General features: G+C 49.8%; 1 protein-coding gene across 4 annotated transcripts in view; it reads left to right on the top strand.

Moving 5' to 3' along the window:
• Nucleotides 1-20,454, top strand: part of E2F4 (E2F transcription factor 4) — an 85,854-nt gene that overhangs the window by 53,198 nt on the left and 12,202 nt on the right. For all 4 annotated transcript variants that reach the window (XR_003857739.1, XM_029608749.1, XM_029608748.1 and 1 more), the window contains 2 exons: nt 12,282-12,326; nt 14,742-14,789. Coding sequence is in view for 3 of the 4 variants with exons in the window: in XM_029608749.1 (XP_029464609.1) it covers nt 12,282-12,326; nt 14,742-14,789 (93 nt within the window). In the remaining variant the exon portion in view is untranslated. Of the gene's footprint in view, nt 1-12,281; nt 12,327-14,741; nt 14,790-20,454 lie in introns of those variants that run through there.

The following is a 20,454-nucleotide window of genomic DNA, read 5'->3' on the forward strand; positions in this document are numbered from 1 at the left end:
CCAAGCGGACTATCTCAGCCATCAACCGTTGGATCCAGGGGAGTGAGAACTGTCCTCGGAAGCTTGGGGTCTCCTCTGCGATCGTTGGGGGGACACCTCTGTTGGATCTCATGGCGACGAGTCTCAACGCCAAGACAGAGAGGTTCTTCAGCCGCTGGAGGGAGTCAGGGGCTGTGGGGCTCGAAGGCCTAGTATGTCCGTGGCCGACTGGAATCATTCTGTATGTCTTTCCTCTGTGGCCTCTCATAGCGAGAGTATCAGAAGAATAGAAACTCATCCGGGCCCAGTAGTGCTTGTAGCCCTGGAGTGGCTGCGTCGTCCATGGTTCACAGACCTGCTTCATCTGGCGGTGGATGGACCGCTACGCCTGATCCACTTGCAGGACCTACTACGCCACAATCCCATATTTTCGGATCGGGCGGATCGCTTCAGTCTAGCATCCTGGCTTTTGAGAGGTGGTGATTGTGTTTGAGGGGATATTCCGAATCGGTGATTGCTACCCTCCTTCAGGCGAGGCATCCTTCTATCTCCTTGGCCTATTCCAGGGTCTGGAAGGTTTTTGAGACCTGATGTGGACATCAGGGATTGGATCTTCTTAAAGTTTCCGTATCGCATATTTTGTCCTTTTTGCAGTTGGGCTTATCCAAAGGGTTGACCCATATTTCACTTCGGGTCCAAGTTTCGGCTTTAGGTTGTCTCAGAGGGAAGGTGCAGGAGAAGGTTTTGGCTTCCCATCCAGACGTGGTGCGTTTTCTTGGGGGGTTAAGCGTCTCCGTCCCCCTCTTCGCAACGTATCCCCGGAATGGAATCTCAATCTTCTATTGTTGGCCCTCTGTGAGGAACCTTTTGAACCACTGGGTCGGATGTCTTTAAAGATCCTTACCCTGAAGACTGCCTTTTTGGTAGCTATTTGCTCGTCTAGGAGGATTTCAGAATTGCAGGTGCTTTCTTGTCGTGATCCGTTTCTCCAGATTTCGTCTGATAAAGTGTCTTTGCGGACGGTGCCTTCGTTCCTTCCTAAGGTGGTGTCGGTATTTCATGTAAACCAGATAGTGAAGTTACCAGGTTTCCCGGATTGGGCTCCGGGATCCTTCGATGGGAAAGGAGCTCCATCTTTTGGATGTGCGACGCGTTTTGTTGAGATACTTGAAGGTCACCAACTGTTTCCGTCGCTCTGATCATTTATTTGACCTTTTCGGGGGAACCAAAAAGGGAGAGAAGGCGTCTGGTTGAAAGAGACTATCTCTGCCACACATGTTTCCAAGGGCCGGGCAGTTCCGGTGGGGCTTAGGGTTCACTGGCTCAAGCAGCATCATGGGCCGAGTGTCAATTGGTGTCTCCCCAGGAGATACGTAGGGCCGCGGTGTGATCTTCGCTTCACACTTTCACAAAGCATTACCGTTTGGATGTGTGAGCCCCGGAGACAGCTCCTTTTGGGGAGAGTGTTCTTTGAGCAGGTCTTTCGGGGTTCCCGCCTGGAATAGGAGGGCTTTGGTACATCCCACTTGTCTGGACTGATCTGTGTATGTTCAGGAAAGGAAAATTGGTTCTTACCTGCTAATTTTCGTTCCTGTAATACCACAGATCTGTCCAGAGGCCCACTCTGGTGATCTATGCCGAAAGACTGCTTGTTCTGCTGCTGGATTTTTGTTTGCAAAGCAGAGCTTCCATGATTTGTTAAGAATTGTAACATGTTTTTACGTTTAATGTTTCTAAGTTTGTTATCCAGTGTTCATGGGTATCTATCTTAGGGGCCTCGTTTGCCCTCTGGGTTAATTATCTTGGCTTAGGTATTGGTTAATACTGAGGGGCTGCAGGTGGCACTCTTGTATATGTGGCAGTGCCCAAAGTTTTGTTCTCTACCTCCATCTGCTGGTAGGGATGAATAAAACCCACTTGTCTGGACTGATCTGTGGGATTACAGGAACAAAAATTAGCAGGTAAGAACCAATTTTCCTATTTTGCTTCATTTTTCCAAGCAAACTCGGATCTGCTCCAAATGCTTTTCTGTTCACCTGGAATGCAGATCTCATGTATGCTTTTCTACCAATTCCGCTAATAGCCAGAACAGTGCAAAGTGTACTCAAAGACCTGGCCCACTTGATACTTATTGCATTAGCATGAACAGACAGGTATGGTTCTTGTACCTAGTGCAACTGTCCCTCAGCCCCTCCTGCACCCCCACTCACAATTTGCTCTAGGAACTAATCCAAGCTTATTGCCTCAAGAAGAGGGCTGTCTGCATCATTAAACCTCTTTTTTATCAATTTGATAGCCTGAATGTTGAATGCTCGCTTATCATATCCCTGTCCTTACTTAAGGAAACTGAAGATGTATTAGTATCTACCAGAAAGCCCTCAGCTAGAAGAGCTTACAGCTTTAAATGAAAATAATTTCCATCCTGGTGTCAATGGAGCTCCCTGGACCTGTTCACTTGTGAACTATGGGAGCTACTTCAATACTTGTTCCCTTTCCTCTTTGGGATTCAGTACCTTGTCAGTCAAGGTGCATCTTAGTGCCATCTTCAGGTAGAGGGTAAACCAATATCCACTCATCCTTTACGGCCATGTTCATAAAAGTCCTATGGCATACCAAACCACCTGTTACGTGGGACTTTCATGTGGTTCTGACACAGCTTATGAAGCCACCATTCAAGCCATTGGAATCTGCTTCTTTGAAGTTTCTCACATGCAAAGTATAATTCCTAAGGGAATGATGAGAATTATAAAGCTAAATGGCTGAATGAGCACATAGATGGGCTATATGATCTCTTTGTGCCCATCTATTTCTATGCTGCAATCACATCAGCCAAAAGAATGTGCTTTAGACATTAGTACAATACTCTTTATCTATGCAATTCTTCCACAATAGGGTGGTGCTCTGCACTCCCCCATGTTTCTGTCAAATGTGGTGTCAGCTTTCCACATAAATCAAGTCATAGTGTTACCCACATTCTTTTCAAAGCCATGTGTGCATGAAGGAGTAAAAGCACTTCATTGACTGTAAGCAAACCTAACTACCAGAGGAGGTCAACCACATTGTCAAGCCTCACAACTATTTGCCTGGGCATAGCACTTGCCAAACCTATGTTGTCCAACTGACTAGTAGACCGTATTGCACAATGCTATGCACTTGCTGGTTTTCAGATTACAGACGCCATTAAAGGCTCAACAAGTGAGAGCCACTGCGGCATCAGTGGCTCATCTGCGAGCCATTCCTATTAAGGGCATCTGCAAAGCTGCAACTTTCATGTCCCATTACTGTCTGGGCAACTTGGACAAGCAGTTTTGCATAGCCTCTTCACACATTAGTCTACTCTCTACAGCGGGGTGTGGGTTGCTTTGTAAGTAATTGCTCTGCTGCATCCCCACGGGTCTTGGCTAATTCAGCCCTGCTCGCTGACAGGGAAAGTAAGCTTGCTTACTGTAAATGGGGTTCTCCATAGAAAACAGGATGAATTAGCCATGCTTATTACCCACCCGCCTCCCTGGATAGTCTATTATATAGCTAAAGTTTAACTCTAAAATCGACTGAGCGGCTCACAAGCCAGTGTCTGTGCAGTAATTCCTGCATATGCTCAGTAGCGCAAAAAGCTCTGAGAGCTAAGAGAGAAGGATCTGTTCAGCGCCATCAGATGATGTCACCCCACGTGTCATGGCTAATTCCTCCTGCTGTCTACAGAGAATCCTGTTTATGGTAAGCAAACTTGCTGTCATGTTCGTGTTTATTTTTAAGTTAATGTGGTTTCCCTGTACGTACCAGGATCAGTCCAGGACACCTGGGTTGTGACTCCGCACCAGTAGATGGAGACAGAGCAAGAGCTGTCGGGCTCACCCATATATGGTCACACTCCTGTCACAGCCCCTCAGTCTTACTCTGTCTCCAGTAGATGGTGCAGGTTTGGTCACAGCCCTGGTCCCTGGGGGTTTTGGCTGTTCCCTGGGGGTTCTTTCCTTTGGTTGTTAAGGTTCTTTTACTTAATTGGGATTTGATTGGTATGTAAAAAAAAAAAAAAAAAAAAGTTAGGAATTTTTTTCCTCTGCTGAGAAGGATACACCCCGCTGGTCCAGCCTCCCAGGGGGGTTCGGAAGGTTCTGAGGGGACCATCCCCCCCTGGTTGAGGCCGCTGCTAGGGTCGAGGACCCGCCTAGGGAAGTAGCAGCGTCGGGGGTGACACCGGGGAGCCCGGTTCACTCACCCCCGCTGGAACAGGAGCCTCAGGACCGTGGACAGCGGCAGTTTTCTTTAAAAAAAAAAAAAAAAAAAAAAAAGTGTTTGCCTGTTTTGTTTTGTGCCGCGGCTTCTCCTTCGCGCCGGCTCTCCGTTCCTTCCGGGGGGGGGGGGGGGGGGGCCGTCTTCGTCGCCGCCCGTGCCGTTTTAACCTTAATTTACACGGGGCCTTCCTTCCCATCTGGGCCGCATGCCGAGAGGATCCGTCTGCCGCGCGTGCGGCTCGGCGCGTTCTCGCCTCTCCCTGGATAGCGTCTGCGCGTCCTGTGCTGCCGGGGGCGAAGGTCCTTCGGGGGTCTCTCAGGAAGGTCGTTCCCGGGCGCCGCGTTCGCCGCCTCGCGATTCCGCTGCTGCTGATGGCCCGGGGGACCCGTTCCCGCTTAGCGCGGGAACGGTGGCCATTTTGTCCACAGTCAGGGAAGCCACGCGGGTGGCAGTCGCAAATGGCGGCTTGCCTCCCGCGCTTTCGCCACAACAACGTCCCTCGGGGGAAGCCCCTGGGGAGGCCCGGTCCCATGAGGGGTCCGGGTCTGAAGAGGACACTGCGGGCTCCGGGTCCTCCTGCTCATCCGATTTTGCGCTACTTTTGCGCAAAATCTTAAAATATAAACGGAGCAAAAGGAGGCCGAAGAAAGCGAAGGGTTCCAGCAGATCAGCTGGATCCTGGAAGAGGAGATCCTCGGCGGTCCCTGAGGGCGACGCAATGCGGCGGAAGCGCCCTGTGCGGGGGATGCCTCAGGTTACGGACTCAGATTCTACCTCCCAGGAGGAAGATGACCCGGCTGCAGAGCCCCCGGGGGGGGGGGGGGGCGGTGATACGGCAGACGAGAGTCCTTCTCAGCCGGGAGCGGGGAAAGGAACGCCGGCCGTCGAGGGTGCTGACCCAAAGGTGGTCCGGTTGTTCCGCAGAGAGGAACTAACCCCGCTTATTCCGGCTATCCTCCAGGAACTGGGGGTAGAGGCGCCGCCGGTGGTACCCCGGCAGGCAGCAAACATGGATCCGGTACTGCTGGGGCGTAGCTTTTCCTTTCCTTTTTTTTTTTTTTACAGGCTGGTTTGGCTAAAGGTCTTTCGTGTAGTTCCCTTCGGGTCCAGGTGACAGCACTTGGATGTCTGCGTGGCAAGGGGCAGAAGGGCTCCTTGGCGCTGCACCCGGACATTGCATGTTTTTTGAGGGGGGCCAAGCATCTCCGTCCTCCCTTACGTCCTCCATGTCCGTCCTGGAACCTCAATTGGGTACTCTCTGCGTTGTGTTCGGCTCCTTTTGAGCCCTTGAAGAGGGCAACCCTCCAGGATCTCACGTTGAAAACGTTCTTCCTTGTCGCTATTGCCTCAGCGCGCCGTGTTTCCGAGTTGCAGGCGCTCTCATGTAGGGAACCGTTCCTAAGGATCTCGGATTCCGGGGTCTCCTTACGTACGGTCCCCTCTTTCTTGCCCAAGTGGTTTCGCCATTTCATTTGAACCAGTCCATTGAGTTTCCCGCTTTCAACGTCCGGGTGCGTCGCAGTCAAAGCTGCGGGATTTACGGAGGTTGGATGTTCGGAGGACACTTCTCCGCTATCTGGAAGTCACCAGTCCGTTCCGTGTAACGGATCATCTTTTTGTTCTGTTCTCAGGTCCAAAGCGTGGGGGCATGGCTTCCCGGACGACAATTGCCCGATGGCTCAAGGAGGCCATTGGTTCCGCGTACATCGTACAAGGGAAGCCAGTGCCTGAGGGTCTCAAGGCTCATTCGACCCGGTCGCACGCTGCTTCCTGGGCAGAATCTTCTCAGGTGTCGCCTCAAGAAATTTGCAGGGCAGCTACTTGGAAGTCCTTGCATACTTTTACGCAGCATTACTGGCTGGATGTTCAGAACACTGCTAGGGGTTTTGGAGAGAGGGTACTCCGTGCGGGACTCTCTGCTTCCCACCCTCGGTAAGTTAGCTCTGGTACATCCAGGTGTCCTGGACTGATCCTGGTACGTACAGGGAAAGGAAAATTAGTTTCTTACCTGATAATTTTCGTTCCTGTAGTACCAAGGATCAGTCCAGGATCCCGCCCGTACTGTTCAGAAGAAACGGAGAGTCCGCTCGTAGGTTTTCAGTATTTCGGTTTACGGTTCTGCTTTCTCGGTTGAGAGTTTTGTTCCAGTTGGGGGTTTTGTCGTTGCTCCCTGTTGGGGAGGGATCCCTCTTTTGGTTTGTTTTGTCCTTTGCTACTTTGACATTACGTAAGACTGAGGGGCTGTGACAGGAGTGTGACCATATATGGGTGAGCCCGACAGCTCTTGCTCTGTCTCCATCTACTGGTGCGGAGTCACAACCCAGGTGTCCTGGACTGATCCTTGGTACTACAGGAACGAAAATTATCAGGTAAGAAACTAATTTTCCTTTAGCCAAAGGTACTGGAAGATCATCTGTTCCACATTTTGTGTTTTTAGAGAGAGGTAGAGAGGAGAGCTATGGCTAAAATTCTGCCTGTACCATCTTGAGGACAAGCTGAGGGACCCTTAGTTAAAGGAGGGGGCCCATGACATCTGGTGCAGCCAAAGCCATGCTAAAGAGGAATCTGTACCGTGGCATTGGGCCTAGGTAGAGCAAAGAGAGACTTGTAACACTGCCCTGGAATTGAAAAGTGCAGCAGCTGCTGTTCAGTACAACCTGTAGACACCGATAGCCTGTCAGTCCCTGGACTTGACATAGGGAGAGGAGTTGGCCACCACCCTGGCAGTACAAGGGAGTTGGATGGGGAAAGAAATGGGCAGGGCTGGATTGAAAGGGTTACAAAGGGGTAAAAGAGTTTATGGGTTCCTCGATGCCTTAAAATAAAGAATCCAGGCATACAGGAACCGCCTCCCAATCCTTCTGAAATACAGAAAACTGCTATATATAAGATGAATTGGGGTGGTGGATGGATTTTTCTGTTTCGGGAGTCTAAAAGTCCTTAATCCAGGCCAGAAGGATGATTTTCTGTGACAGGTGCTGCTAGCTGTGTCCTTGGACTCTTTCTAGGCTTTTGTGCTATTTTATGTCTTGTTCTTTCAAGGCTGCCAGATTGTTTGGGTTTCTGATTCATTTTGTTGCAGTTCAGCTTTCCAGAACATTGCAGTTTCCTGCCATCAGTGATAGAAAGTGAAATCATGTGCTGTATTCTGAAGGGGTGGTGAGGTTCTGGCAGGGGAGGACTTTCTTTTTCACCTGCTTTGGTGGAGAGAGTCAGGGCCAGAGCAAGACTGAGAGTCCAAAATCTCTCTTGAGCTATGTAAACACGTGGTCCCTGGGGCTGAATACTGGTTTCCAGCACAGTTTTCTTACATCTCCTGTTGGACACAGGGCCTCAAATTCCTCCCACTGCTCTGCTACTCTTAATTCTTTATCTTTATCAGGATTTACAGTATAAATTAAAATGAATTATTTCCTAGTGTGTAGACAGGTGAACTCGGGACCAGCGAGTTTATGCTCCCCTGCCAGCAGATGGAGATGGAGCAAGCTGACATCACAGTATGTATAACCCTGCAGTGACCCCAGCCTGCCAGTTTTCTCTGTCTCCAGCAGAGATGGTGCATGTGCATCTCCCTATGGGGATTGCTTTGAGCTTTTTGAAAGGAGAAATTTGAATTCTAAATTCAGGAAAAGAAAGCCTCACTTTCCTGCAGAGATACTTAAAGGTCTCTCCCTCAGTTGAGAATTCCTGAGGCAATTTCCATGGTCCCTCACAGGTGTGCCTTGGTTCGGTAGCTGGGTTTTCCAGCGTGGACTTAGCTGCTAGTTCAGCTGAAAGGCAGTGGGTGCAGGAGGCTGAGTGCAGCAGTGACGGCAGATGCTCTCTTCCCCCGCAGCAGGAGACCATCTCTGTACTCAGCCGGTAAGTGCCGAGCTCAGGTAAGGTTTAAAAAAAAAAAAAAGACAGTTACAAGGGTTTCAGGACTTCTTCCAGTCTCTATTCTCAGCGCACTGTGCCAACGTTCGTTCCCGCTCCCATTGGGCTTGGGGAATTGGGCAGCCTGGCGGGTTGAGTGGTCCCTGGTAGGCTACGTCCCGCACTTAGGCTTTTTTCTTGCACACCACATGGTAGGCCGTGGCAGCCGTTTTTGTGTGCTCTTCTGCGTGTTCTGCCCTCTATAGGCCATTGGTGTGTGCAGTGTCGACTCTGCGCATGCACTGTGCGCTCTGTTTTTGGGTGCGCTTTTTATGTGCACAAACCTTTTTACATGCTTAATTCAGTGCACAGGTTGTGCATGTGCCTTGCTGTGCTTTCTTCTAGGCGCTTATTTTTTGGGCGCATTTCATTTTTGAACGCAAGCCATTGCAACGCATGTTTACTGCAGCAATGACGCCGGTAAGCAAGAAGCCTAAGTATCTTCCTATTTGTGTTTGTCATATTAGGGCTTCTTAGCCTGACCTGGTTTCTAACCTGTGTCAGCACTGCTCAGACGCTCAGGGAGAGCTGTCTTCCTCGGATTTTGCTAAGCCTGGCTCTTCCCATTCTGATGATGGGTTGGTCATAGCCTTGACTGGGGAGATGCCAAATCTTGCTTCTCCCTTGACTGCTTCTCCGCTGACAAGGGCAGTTCTGTGGGACCGACTCCAGTTCCTTCTGGGCTTGATCTGGACTCTGCTGCTTTTTCTTGGGTGGTATTTTTTCAAGGCTTACAAGCCTTTCTTTAGGTGCAGTCCTCCACTTCCCCCATCGGACCGTCAGTCGGTGGATCCTCCCTCTTCCAGTCCTATGTTTAAGTGCCAGGACTCGCCTTGGCACCCTGTGGGTGTTCCCAACAGGAATCTGGATGGCACTGATAATGAGGTTGATCCTGATTCCCTGGAAGATGGAGAAAAGTCCTCCAGGGCTGGAAGCGTATCGAACCCTGTTGTGGTTCTTTCATAGAGATGAACTGCTGGCCCTGATTTCCCAGATCTTGAAACAGCTGGGTGTTCCTGGTTCAGATGCTGTGTCAGAACAGAGGAAGAATCCCATTTTGGTTTCTTTACATAAAGCCTCTTGTTTTTTCCTGGTGATTGATGCATCCTTTTCAGTGCTTTCTGCTATCTGGTTGGAATCCGCAATCTCAGGATTATACAGATTGGCTCCACTTGCAGATGGAAATCTGCTCCCACCTCCAGTAGTGGTTGCAGGAGGATCATCTGAGAAAGGGCGTTCCCTTGTCCTCTCTGACCTGGTTGGTACAACAGATGCGAGTCTCCACGGTTAGGGGAGCTCACGGTCTGGAGTTAACGGCTCAGAGGCTCTGGAATGCTGACGAGTCCCGCTGGAATATCAGTTGCCTGGAGGCCCGAGCAGTACAGCTAGCATGCTTGCAGTTCAGCCACAGGCTATGGAATCAAGTGGTTTGCATGATGTCAGGCAACGTGATGACGGTGGCCTATATCAATTGCCAGGGAGGAACAAAGAGCCAGCAAATGTCGCAGGAAATAAACCAGCTGATGGAATGGGCGGAAAGTCATGTGCAGATGATATAAGCCTCTCACATTGCAGGAAAAGACAACATAAGTTCAAACTTTATCAGCAGGGAGAGTTTGGACCCAGGTGAGTGGGTGTTGTCAGCTGAGGCATTTCAGCTGTTTGTGGATCACTGGGGCCTTCCATTCTTAGACCTGCTGATGACTTCTCGAAATGTGAAGGTTCCTCGATTCTACAGTCCCAGGAGAGATCTGTGGTCCCTGGGAACACACGCTGTCATAGAGGTCTGGCCGGAAGACAGATTGCTTTATGCCTTTTCTCCTTGGCCCTTGCTGGGCAGGATAATTCGCAAGATCGAAGGCCACAGGAGGCTAGTACTCCTGGTAGCGCCAGATTGGTTCAGGCGTCCATGGTATGCGGATTTGCGACAACTCCTGGTGGAGGCCCCCCCTTTGTCTTCCATTGCACATGGATCTACTTCAGCAGGGACTGGTTCTTCACAAGGATTCGACTCCATCCTGTCTTACGGTTTGGCCCTTGAGAGGGCTCGCCTGTTAAAGTATGGTTATTCCTCTGTGGTGATTGCCACTTTACTCCACACTCACAAGTTCTCCACTTCCTTGGCTTATGTGCGGGTTTGGAGAGTTTTTGAGGCCTGGTGTGAGGAGCAGGGGATTCTTCCATGTTCAGTTAAGATCCCTTTCATTCTGGTCTTTTTGCAGGATGAATTGAATAAAGGCTTGGCCCTTAACTCCTTGAAGGTGCAGGTTGTGGCTCTTGCCTGTTTCAGAGGGCTGGTGAATGGTATTTCCTTGTTGTCTCATCCTGATATGGTCTGTTTTTTGAAGGGAGTGAAGCACCTTAGGCCTCCTTTGAGGTTACCAGTGCCATTGTGGAGTTTTAATTTGGTATTGGACTTTTTGGCGGTCCTACTTTCCAACCACTGCATAGACTTTCCTTACGTTTGTTGACTTTGAAGACTGTGTTCCTGGGGGCTATGTGTTCTACGTGTCGAATTTCTGAGTTGCAGGCCTTGTCTTGCCATGAGCCGTTCCTTTGGGTGACTCCTGGGGCATTACAGCTGCGTACTGTTCAATCCTTCTTGCCCAAGGTAGTCTCAGACTTTCATTTGAATCAGTCCATCTCCTTGCCATTACAGGTTAAGATCAGGGATGCGAAGGAGTTTCACCTTTTGCGCTCCTTGGATGTTAAGCATCTTGTCGTGCGGTATCTGAAGGTCTCTGAGTCTTTTCAAAAGAAGGATCACCTGTTTGTTCTCCATGGCCAGGAGTAAGCAGGGTGCTCCAGCTTTGTGGGCTACCATAGCTCGTTGGATTGAGTTGGTGGTCACGGCTGCATATGTGGATGCTGGAAAGCCGTTGCCTACTCAGGTTAGGGCTCATTCCAGTAGGGCTCAGGCAGTATAATGGGCAGAGGTTAGTCTGCCAAGCTGCGACGTGGTCCTCCTTGCACACTTTTTCCAGGTTTTATCGTCTGGACGTGCAGGCCTGGGAGGATGCAGCCTTTGCACGTGCGGTATTGACTGGACCACGGGCAGCCTCCCACCCTGTTGGGGAGTAGCTTTGGTAAATACCATTGGCCCTGAGTCCATCTGGCTACACGCTAGGAAATGGAGAAATGACTTAACTGATAATTTCATTTTCCTTCGTGTAGACAGATGGACTCAGCTTCCGGGCCTTGGCTGCCGCTTGAGTGTATCAGTAATCTGCCTGTGGGGTTCTGGGTCCCAAGGAATTACTGGTAAGTGTTCATCCAGTCCCTAGCTCAGGGTACTTAGGTTCTTACGTGAGTTCAGTATTTATGGTTGGTTGAGTACAGTTCTGTTTTTAATCAAGTTTTGCTAGTCTGTCCACAGTTGCTTTTGAAGAGAATACTGGCAGGCTGGGGTCACTGCAGGGTTATATAGACTGTGACGTCAGCTTGCTCCGTCTCCATCTGCTATCAGGGGAGCATAAACCCACTGGTCCTGAGTCCAACTGCCTATACTAAGGAAAACGAAATTATCAGGTAAGTAATTGTAACATTGTACAATGATTTCAGTAGTTTCTAAATGAATACTTGACAATGTAAAAGATCTTGCCTTTAAGACAAAGGTTAAGTGGAGTGTGAAAGGAGCACAATAATTTAACTATCTATAAGAGGCAGCAGTGTTACAAAATGAAGACTAGCTAGAAATGTCCAGGGCTTTCTAGTATCAGGCCTTTAATATGTCACAGATATTAGCATGATTGTTACATCATCAGAACATACAGTACTGTAGTAGGTGTTAGCAAATAAAGAGAGCGTGACCTGTCCAGTCTGCCTGCTTACTGCTGTCCACTGCACCACTGTAGACTCTTTGGTACCTGGGTATCTCCCATTTACCCTCACAACCATCCTTTGCATCTGTCTTGAGGATATTCACCATTTTGCTTCTTACTGCTTCTACCAGAGTGGCGATTCCAGGCCTGATTAGTTTTAAGGCTTCAGGAGAAGAGGAAATAGAAGGGGGGGGGGGGGGGGAGAGAGAGACTGGGCACAGATCCTGGCAACAGGACTAGATTCAGATTTAGGGAGGGACAAGATAAGCCTTCCCCTTTGCTCAGGCACAAGATGAATGATGGAACATAACTTGCTTCTTTTTATTCCAGTTCTGGAATTTCCCAAAGAACTATCAGAAATGTTTGATCCAAAAGGTAGGTCCTCCTTTCTTGTTTCTCATATCCTGCTTGTCCTGCTCTTTTGTTTTCCTGTTTTTCCTCCCTCATAGTGTCTTTTTTTTTTTTTCCAATCCCTACGCAGTTTAAAACTGCTTTCAGCACAGGATGTTGTGGTTGTTAAAAAGCAGTGGCTATCTGTTAATTTTGAGCAGTCTGAGTCATCCGTAACTGATGCTCTGAGGTAGAGTCCCTGCTTTGGTACCAGAAGGTGGTTGGTTCAAATCCCAAGATGCCTAATTGGGAAAAATAGCTTGTGGTATTGTTTTAATGCACAGTAAGGGCGGAACTTTCCCAAGATGAGCAGTGGATTTGTGCGCTCTGGTTTACTTTATACACTCCAGTGGGGAGTTGTGGTAAAGCAGCAACATTTAGGGGTAGATTTTATAAATTTGCACGATTGCGAACTTTTATTCGCGCACCAGGCGCGAACAAAAGTACGTTGGATTTTATAAGATACGCGCGTAGCCGTGCGTATCTTATAAAATCCAGGGTCGGCGCGTGCAAGGGGGTGTACATTTGTGCAACCTGCGAGCGCCGAGCCCAGCGCGCGCTGCCTGTTCCCTCCGAGGCCGCTCCGATTTCGGAGCGGCCTCGGAGGGAACTTTCCTTTGCCCTACCCCCACCTTACCTTTGTTGGCAGATTTACGCCTGCTGAAAGCAGGCATAAATCTGCGCGCGCCAGCGGGCTGCTGGCGCGCTATCACCCGACCCGGGGGCTGGTCCGGAGGCCTCGACCATGCCCCCGGGCCGGCGCCACACCCCCGGGCCCGCCCCCGGAACGCCGTGTCACGCCCCCAAAACGCCGTGTCATTCTGCAACGCGCCCCGACACGCCCCTTTTACGAAGCCCCGGGACTTATGCGTGTCCCGGGGCTCTGCGCGCGCCAGCAGCCTATGCAAAATAGGCGCGCCGACGGGCAAGGGCCCTGCGCGCGTAAATCCGGCCGGATTTACACGCGCAGGGCATTTAAAATCCGCCCCTTAGTGTATGTCCTAAAACCAACATTTCTTGTTGAGACTTGCTAAGTAATGTTTACTCATCATGTGTGTATGTGTGTATATATATATATATATATATCTTTATTACTTATGGGGTAGATTTTAAGAGGCGCGCGAACAGCCTACTTTTGCTTGCGCATCAGACTCAAGCAAAAGTACGCTGGATTTTAGTAGATACGCGCGGAGGCGCGCGTATCCACTAAAATCCTGGATCGGCGCGCGCAAGGCTATCGATTTTGTATAGCCTGCGCGCGCCGAGCCGCGCTGCCTCCCCCCGTTCCCTCCAAGGTCGCTCCGAAATCGGAGCGGCCTCGGAGGGAACTTTCCTTTGCCCTCCCCTCACCTTACCCTCCCTTCCCCTACCTAACCCACCCACCCGGCCCTGTCTACACCCCCCCCTTACCTTTGTCGGGGGATTTACGCCTCCCGGAGGGAGACGTAAATCCCCGCGCGCCAGCGGGCCTGCTGCGCGCCGGGCCGCGACCTGGGGGCGGGTACGGAGGGCGCGGCCACGCCCCCGGGCCGTGGCCACGCCCCGTACCCGCCCCCAAAACGCTGCCGACACGCCCCCGCAACGCCGCGCGCTCCGGCCCCGCCCCCCCGACACGCCCCCCTCCGAGAACCCCGGGACGTACGCGAGTCCCGGGGCTCTGCGCGCGCCGGGAGGCCTATGTAAAATAGGCTTCCCGGCGCGCAGGGCCCTGCTCGCGTAAATCCGCCCGGTTTTGGGCGGATTTACGCGAGCAGGGCGCTGAAAATCCGCCCCTATGGGAATAGATCTGCTGTCAGAAAACTCTTTTCCCTGTACGTACCTGGATCAGTCCAGACAGTGGGTTATGTCCCCAATGTAAAGGCAGAGTAATGCCAGCTGGTGTGCCTGCTTCTACACTCCACATTGACCTCTGAGTGCCTTATAGCACATGACTGTACACATGAGGTATTACTGCTTAGGTACTAGGTCTCTTGTGAGGGGTAACATATGAAGACTTTATTTCCTCTTTCATCAGGTTGCTAGGTCTACGGTGTTCTCTGTGCCAACAGTGAATATGCCTAGTGCTTGACACCCAGTAACAATCACTAGAAAAATTTAGGACTGAGAGATGTCCTCCTTGACTTTTGTCTTTGAAGTCTCCTTGCTGCGCCTTTGCGCTTTGTCGCATTGTATAGCGAACAAGTCGTCAGCATGTGTGGCTATGTTTATAGCAGTTTGAGGAGCATGATATGTCTGTCTATGGCAGCTTGGGTGTCTGGAAATGGATTGGGGACATGGCATAGACTTACCTGTAGCAGTATGCGGCAGTAAGTTGGCAAGGATCTTGTCTGTGGCATTTTGGGAGTGGGGTATTGGTCTGACTTACGCAAACATTTCTAATAATCCTTTTTTGTTCTTCAGAATGTATGAACTCCGATTTTTTGTTGGATGAATTAATGTCATCAGAAGGTACGTTTGGTTTTCCTTCTCCATCTTTTTCTCTGTTTTAGCATATTTTCCTCCAAAGCCAACCTCTCAAGAAGTTTGCGTGGAACCACTTGAATTCTGAACGTACAGATAGGAGAGGGGGCAGACTTCTTCCTCCAAAACTGAAAACTTATTTACCTAATGAAATGTTCTAGCTTTTGGGAGAATTGAATACTCTCAGTATCTCTCTGCTAATTAGCATTTTCACACCTTCTGTTAATTCTGATCTGAATTCACTTTCAGGGTAAACTCATTCCCTATTTGCAATCACACTGCAAAATGAACAGTGCCTATTAATATGCAGAAAGCTTAGCATTAAAACCGTGCTCTTAAATTCAGCGCACAGTTCCTGACGCACAAGCTAATTTCTATTTAACTGATGATATGCTACTGCATTGGGAATTAAAAATGTGTATAAAGAAAAAGGCTTAGTGCGCAGCAAAACATGGTTTACATGCACAAATCATATTTTCTGCATATAAAAGTATGATTTATGCGCACAAAATGTTTTCTGCACAGAAGGCATTTTTTGTGCATGAAGCATATTTTATGCGTGGAAAACCTGCTTTCCTAGCATGTAGCCAGATGGACTCAGGACCCCAGTGGGTTATGCTCCCCTGCCAGCAGATGGAGACTGAGTCCGGTTTCAATGCTGACATCAACCTATATATACACCCTGCAATGACCTCAGCCCTTCAGTATTTCTCCATCTCCAGCAGATGGTGGACGTGCTTTCCCTATGGGGATCGCTGTACATTTGGAAGAAAAAATTCTACTTTTAAATTGGAAAAAAAATTGAACCCCCGCTCTATTTTTGATGATACGTAAAAGTCCATCCCCCAGTTGAGAATTCCTGAGGTGATTTCTGAGATCCGTAAGAGGTGTGCCTTGGTCCGGTAGCCAGTTCTCGGCATGGACTTTGCTTAAGCAGCTGAAAGGCAGTGGGTGCAGGAAGCCGAGCACTGCAGTAATGGCAAAAGCCCTCTTCCCCCACAGCTGGAGACCATCTCTGTACTCAGCCGGTAAGCGCTGAGCCCAGGTAAGAAAAAAAAAGAGAAGAGGATTTACCTCCCAATTCAGAGACATTTGGAGGGTTTTTGGTAAGACTTCCTCCGATCTCCTTGCTCGGTGTGCTCTTCCAACATCGTTCCCGATCCCATTGGGGTAAGGGGAAGTGGGCTTGCGAACAGATTCAGTGGCCTTCCAGTGGCTAGGTCCCGCTTTAGGCGTGGTAGGCTGCGTCTGCGTCATCTTGTGCACGTCTGTGCGTGCTGTTTTGCCCATCATAGAGCGTCTGTACACGCTGTGCATGTTGGCTCTGCGCACGAGCTGTGCGAATAAGGTTGCACGCATACATATGAGCGCAACTTACTAGGTACAGAATACAAGTATAGCCGGGCACACAGGCTGAGTGCGCCTTTCCGTGGCCTGCATAGATGCCCGAAATCTATGCGCATAAAATTTTAAGTGAGAGCCGACTGAACACGCAGTTATTATCGCCACACCAATGGAATGCGCTCCCACCAATGGAATGCGCTCCCACCAATGGAATGCGCTCCCACCAATGGAATGCGCTCCCACCAGACCTTCGACTCGAATCCAATCTACTAGAGTTCAAAAAAAGGTTAAAAACCTGGCTCTTCAGGCAAGCTTTCCAATAGGCACCTCCTCCTGACTTTCAGATCCAACCATTGCAGGGTATCACCAACACCTTGCCACTTAATTTTCATACCGTAATTGCTTATTCACAATTCTAACAGTCATTATTCACCTTTATATAACCGTCTACTGCAGACCATATTCGCTACTAAAGTTCCTTGTAAAAAAGGTTAAATCTGTTAAACGCTATTGTTACACTCTATGTTATTTGTAATAATGTTCAATGGTTTATTGTTATTGTTCCATGTTCTATGTAAAAAAAACCCAGGTCTAACTTCCCAGACCAGGGCAACCTCTTTCGTTACTTGTAAACCGGACTGATTTGTATTGCATACAGGAATTCCGGTATATAAAAATTTAAAATAAATAAATAAATAAAATAAATCGCCAATGGCTCCAGCAGCCAAGAAAGATCAGTGCCTTTCTTTCTGCGCTGCTTGTCATATTAGGGCTGCACAGTGTGACCTGGATTCTTGCTTATGTCAGTACTCTGAGGAAACCCAGGGAGAGTTGGCCTTCCCGGACTTTGCTAAGCCCAGCTCCTCCCATTTAGAGGATGGGTCAGCCACAGCCTTAACTGGAAGTACCCCAGATCTGAGTACCCCCAGGACTGGGTCATCCATGGGAGAGGGAAATTTGGCGGCATCTAACCCAGTACCCCCTGGGCTAGGCATGGACCCAGCTGCCTTCTCTTGGCTGGAATTTTTTCAAAGCTTTTGTACTGGCGCAGTCTGCTACCTCACTTGCCCCTGTCCGGACGAAACCTCAGCCGGTAAGCCATTCCTCTCCCAGTCCTATTGGCAGACCTCGAGACAAGCCTCATCTCACCAAGGGTGTCCCTGGCAGGGACCCGGATGGCACGGACAAAGAGGAGGATACAGATTCCTTGGAAGATGGAGAAATTCCCCCTGGTTTTTGAACCGTACCTGACCATGTTGCAGTTTTTCCATACAGACAAATTGCCGGCCCTGGTTTTCCAGACCCTGAAGATGCTGGGAGTTCCTGGGGCAGATTCTGTGACTGAACCAAAGAAGAATCCCATTCTGATTTCCCTACAGAAAGCCTCATGCTACTTTCCGCTACTGGAAGCGATCCAAGAGTTGACTGACCTGGAATGACGCCCCAGAAGCAAATTTTAAAGGTGGGTGAGGGTTAGAAACTCCATACACACTGGATCCGGCAGTGAGCGAATGTTTGCGTTTCCTTGAAGTGGATGCCCTGGTCTGTTCCATCTCTAAGTGAACAACTATCCCAGTGGAGGAAGGAGCAGCCTTAAAGAATGCACACAATAGACGGATGGAGTCCATCCATAAACAGGCCTTTGACGCAACAGCATGACCTTATAGATTGCTTCTTGTTGTGCCCTAGTAGTCCGTTCGTCCCTGGTCCTCTCTCAGGAGGTGGATGATTTGGGGGCAAATTCCAGAGCAGTTGTGGAACCCACTGCCACCTTTTTAACTGACGTGGGCTCGGCCCTAGTTCGTACCTCGGCCAGAGGAGTGGCCTCAGTGGTGGCAGCCAGAAGACAGCTATGGCTGCAAAATTGGTCAGCAGAAGAACCTCCAAGGCAAATCTCATAAAGATGCCTTTTAAAGGATCGCTTCTCTTCGGAAGCGAATTGGAAATGCTGGCCAGTAAATGGGGCGAATCTCCAGTTCCCCAGCTACCAGAAGATAAGAGGAAGCAGTTTCAGCGCCCCCTTGCCTATGAGGGGTCGATCCAAGGGCTCCCAACGCTTTCGCCCCTACAGAAATTTTGACATTTCAGAGGTCTCCGTCCTTTAGGAGGTCTCAGTTCTTTCTGAGCCAACAGCCCAAGAGAGAGGGACAGGCTCAGGTTCATGTTTGTCTTGAACCCCCCAATGAAATTTTGCCAACCCACTTGGGAACGAGGAGATAGGGAGTCGACTGTCCCTCTTCTACCAGCAGTGGCTCGAGATCACTTCGGACAAATGGGTATGGAGGTCATAAGAGAAGGATATGCACTGGAATTTCGCAGCACTCCTCTGGACATATTCATATCATCTCCTTGCCACTGCTAGCACAAGAAGCAGGCAGTGGAAAGAACCCTGTTAAGGCTTCTCAGGATGAAGGTTATAATCTCAGTACCTGTGCCCCAGGAAAATAAAGGGGCGTTATTTCATCGTATCCAAGAAGGAAAGTCCCTTTTGTCACATCCTGGACCTCAAGAGCGTCAACTGACATCTACGAGTAATTCATTTCTGCATGGAAACCTTAAGCTCTTGTTCCCTGTACGTACCAGGATCAGTCCAGACTGCTGGGTTATGCCTCCCATCCAGCAGATGGAGTCAGAGAGAAACTGAAAAGGCACCACTGATATACCCTGGTGCGCCCCCTGTGATCCTTCAGTATATCTCTGACTCCAGCAGATGAGAGAGCATAACCTGCGGTCCTGATCTCCTGTAAATTGAGAGGGGTTTTCCCTATCAGGTTTGATTTAGACTATCTGAGAAATCCTGTGACTGGATCAATGTAATTTTTCTGAACTACTTTAATACTAGTAATAGGAGCCGTAGCAGGCAAGGCAGGGCACTGCCCTAGAGCCTTTTCCCGGGGTTTATTTCAGCCCTGCCCAGTGAGAGGAGGGGAGGATTAATCGGTGGGCCGGTCACTCTCCCTCTCCGCCTCCTGAGAAGTTTAATTCCTCGGAGAAGAAAGTTCAGACGGGTATGCTACACCCTCTGCAGGCTCCACCATAGAATTGACTTGTGAGGTATTTTCATAGCTGCCGGTGGCAGCGCTATAAAAGTTACAAAAAAAAAAAAAAAAACGAGGTGATTTTTCCCACTGCCTGCTTTACTCACTGTGGTCTCCGGAAGGGGTGGCTTGTCACCCAGCCCTTTTTCGCGCCGTTTTTCTTCTTAAAAAAAAAAATATATATATATAAAATGCCCCGAGGGACAGTTTGCTCTGCATGTGGAGGGCCGGGCCACCGGCTCTCCCGCGAGGGCCTTTGCTCCCAGTGCCTTCCCGGGGGTGAGGGTTCCTCGCGGGGGCCAGCCGCGGCCGGGAGCTCTTCTTCACCACGACTTGGGGCACGGGCAGCGTTGGGCAATTCTCGGCAGTCCTCGCTGCCGATACCGGGGGCGGCGGCCATTTTGGAAAATTCGGCGGCCATTTTAAATGAGCCTGATTGCGATGCAGTTTCGTCGGAAGATGGGGAGGACCTCCCGCCTCTGTCCCCACCGGACCTTAGCCCCCACGGTTTACCAGGGCTTATAGATTTGCCACCTATGGGAGCAAAGGGGGGTTCTTTGAAGAGACCTCATCCTTTTACCTCACAATTTGTTCTTTTGCTGCACAAGGCTTATATGGAGGCCGAAGCTGAATGGGAGCAGGGTGCTCCTGCCCCAGATAAACGTGGCAAAATTTCTACTGGTCTCACTGACCTGGGACGGGGGGATCCAAATCCGGCCCCTCCTCCTAAACCTAAACCTCCACAGCATGTAGCTCCGGATCCTTTTTCACAGGACCCGCCCGTTCCGGATTCTGGTACTGATGTGGGGGATACGGACCCAGTTGACCCAGTTGAGGGGGATGATCCTCAGATACTCCGGTTATTCCATAAAGAAGAATTAGATCCCTTGATCACTCATGTTCTTCAAGAACTACGAATTCCGGTACCCCAGATTGAATCGAATTCCCAGCCAGGGGATTTTGAGTTAGACGGGCTCCGCACACCCTCACATGCTTTTCCTTTTCACAATAAACTGTTTCAGCTTGTATCCCGGGAATGGGATAATCCGGAGGCAACTCTTAGAGTCAGCCGCGCTATAGATAAGCTTTACCCACTCCCTGCTGATTCCTTGGAGCTCCTTAAGGTGCCAAAGGTGGATTTGGCGGTCATAGCCATGGCTAAACATACCACCATCCCCGTAACAGGGGGTACAGCCCTTAAGGATCTTCAAGATCGGAAGTTGGCGATGTTGCTTAAGCGCATTTTTGAGGTTTCAGTTTTGGGAGTACGG

Source organism: Rhinatrema bivittatum, chromosome 7, assembly GCF_901001135.1.
Source record: "Rhinatrema bivittatum chromosome 7, aRhiBiv1.1, whole genome shotgun sequence".
In the NCBI taxonomy this organism is placed as follows: Eukaryota; Metazoa; Chordata; class Amphibia; order Gymnophiona; family Rhinatrematidae; genus Rhinatrema; species Rhinatrema bivittatum.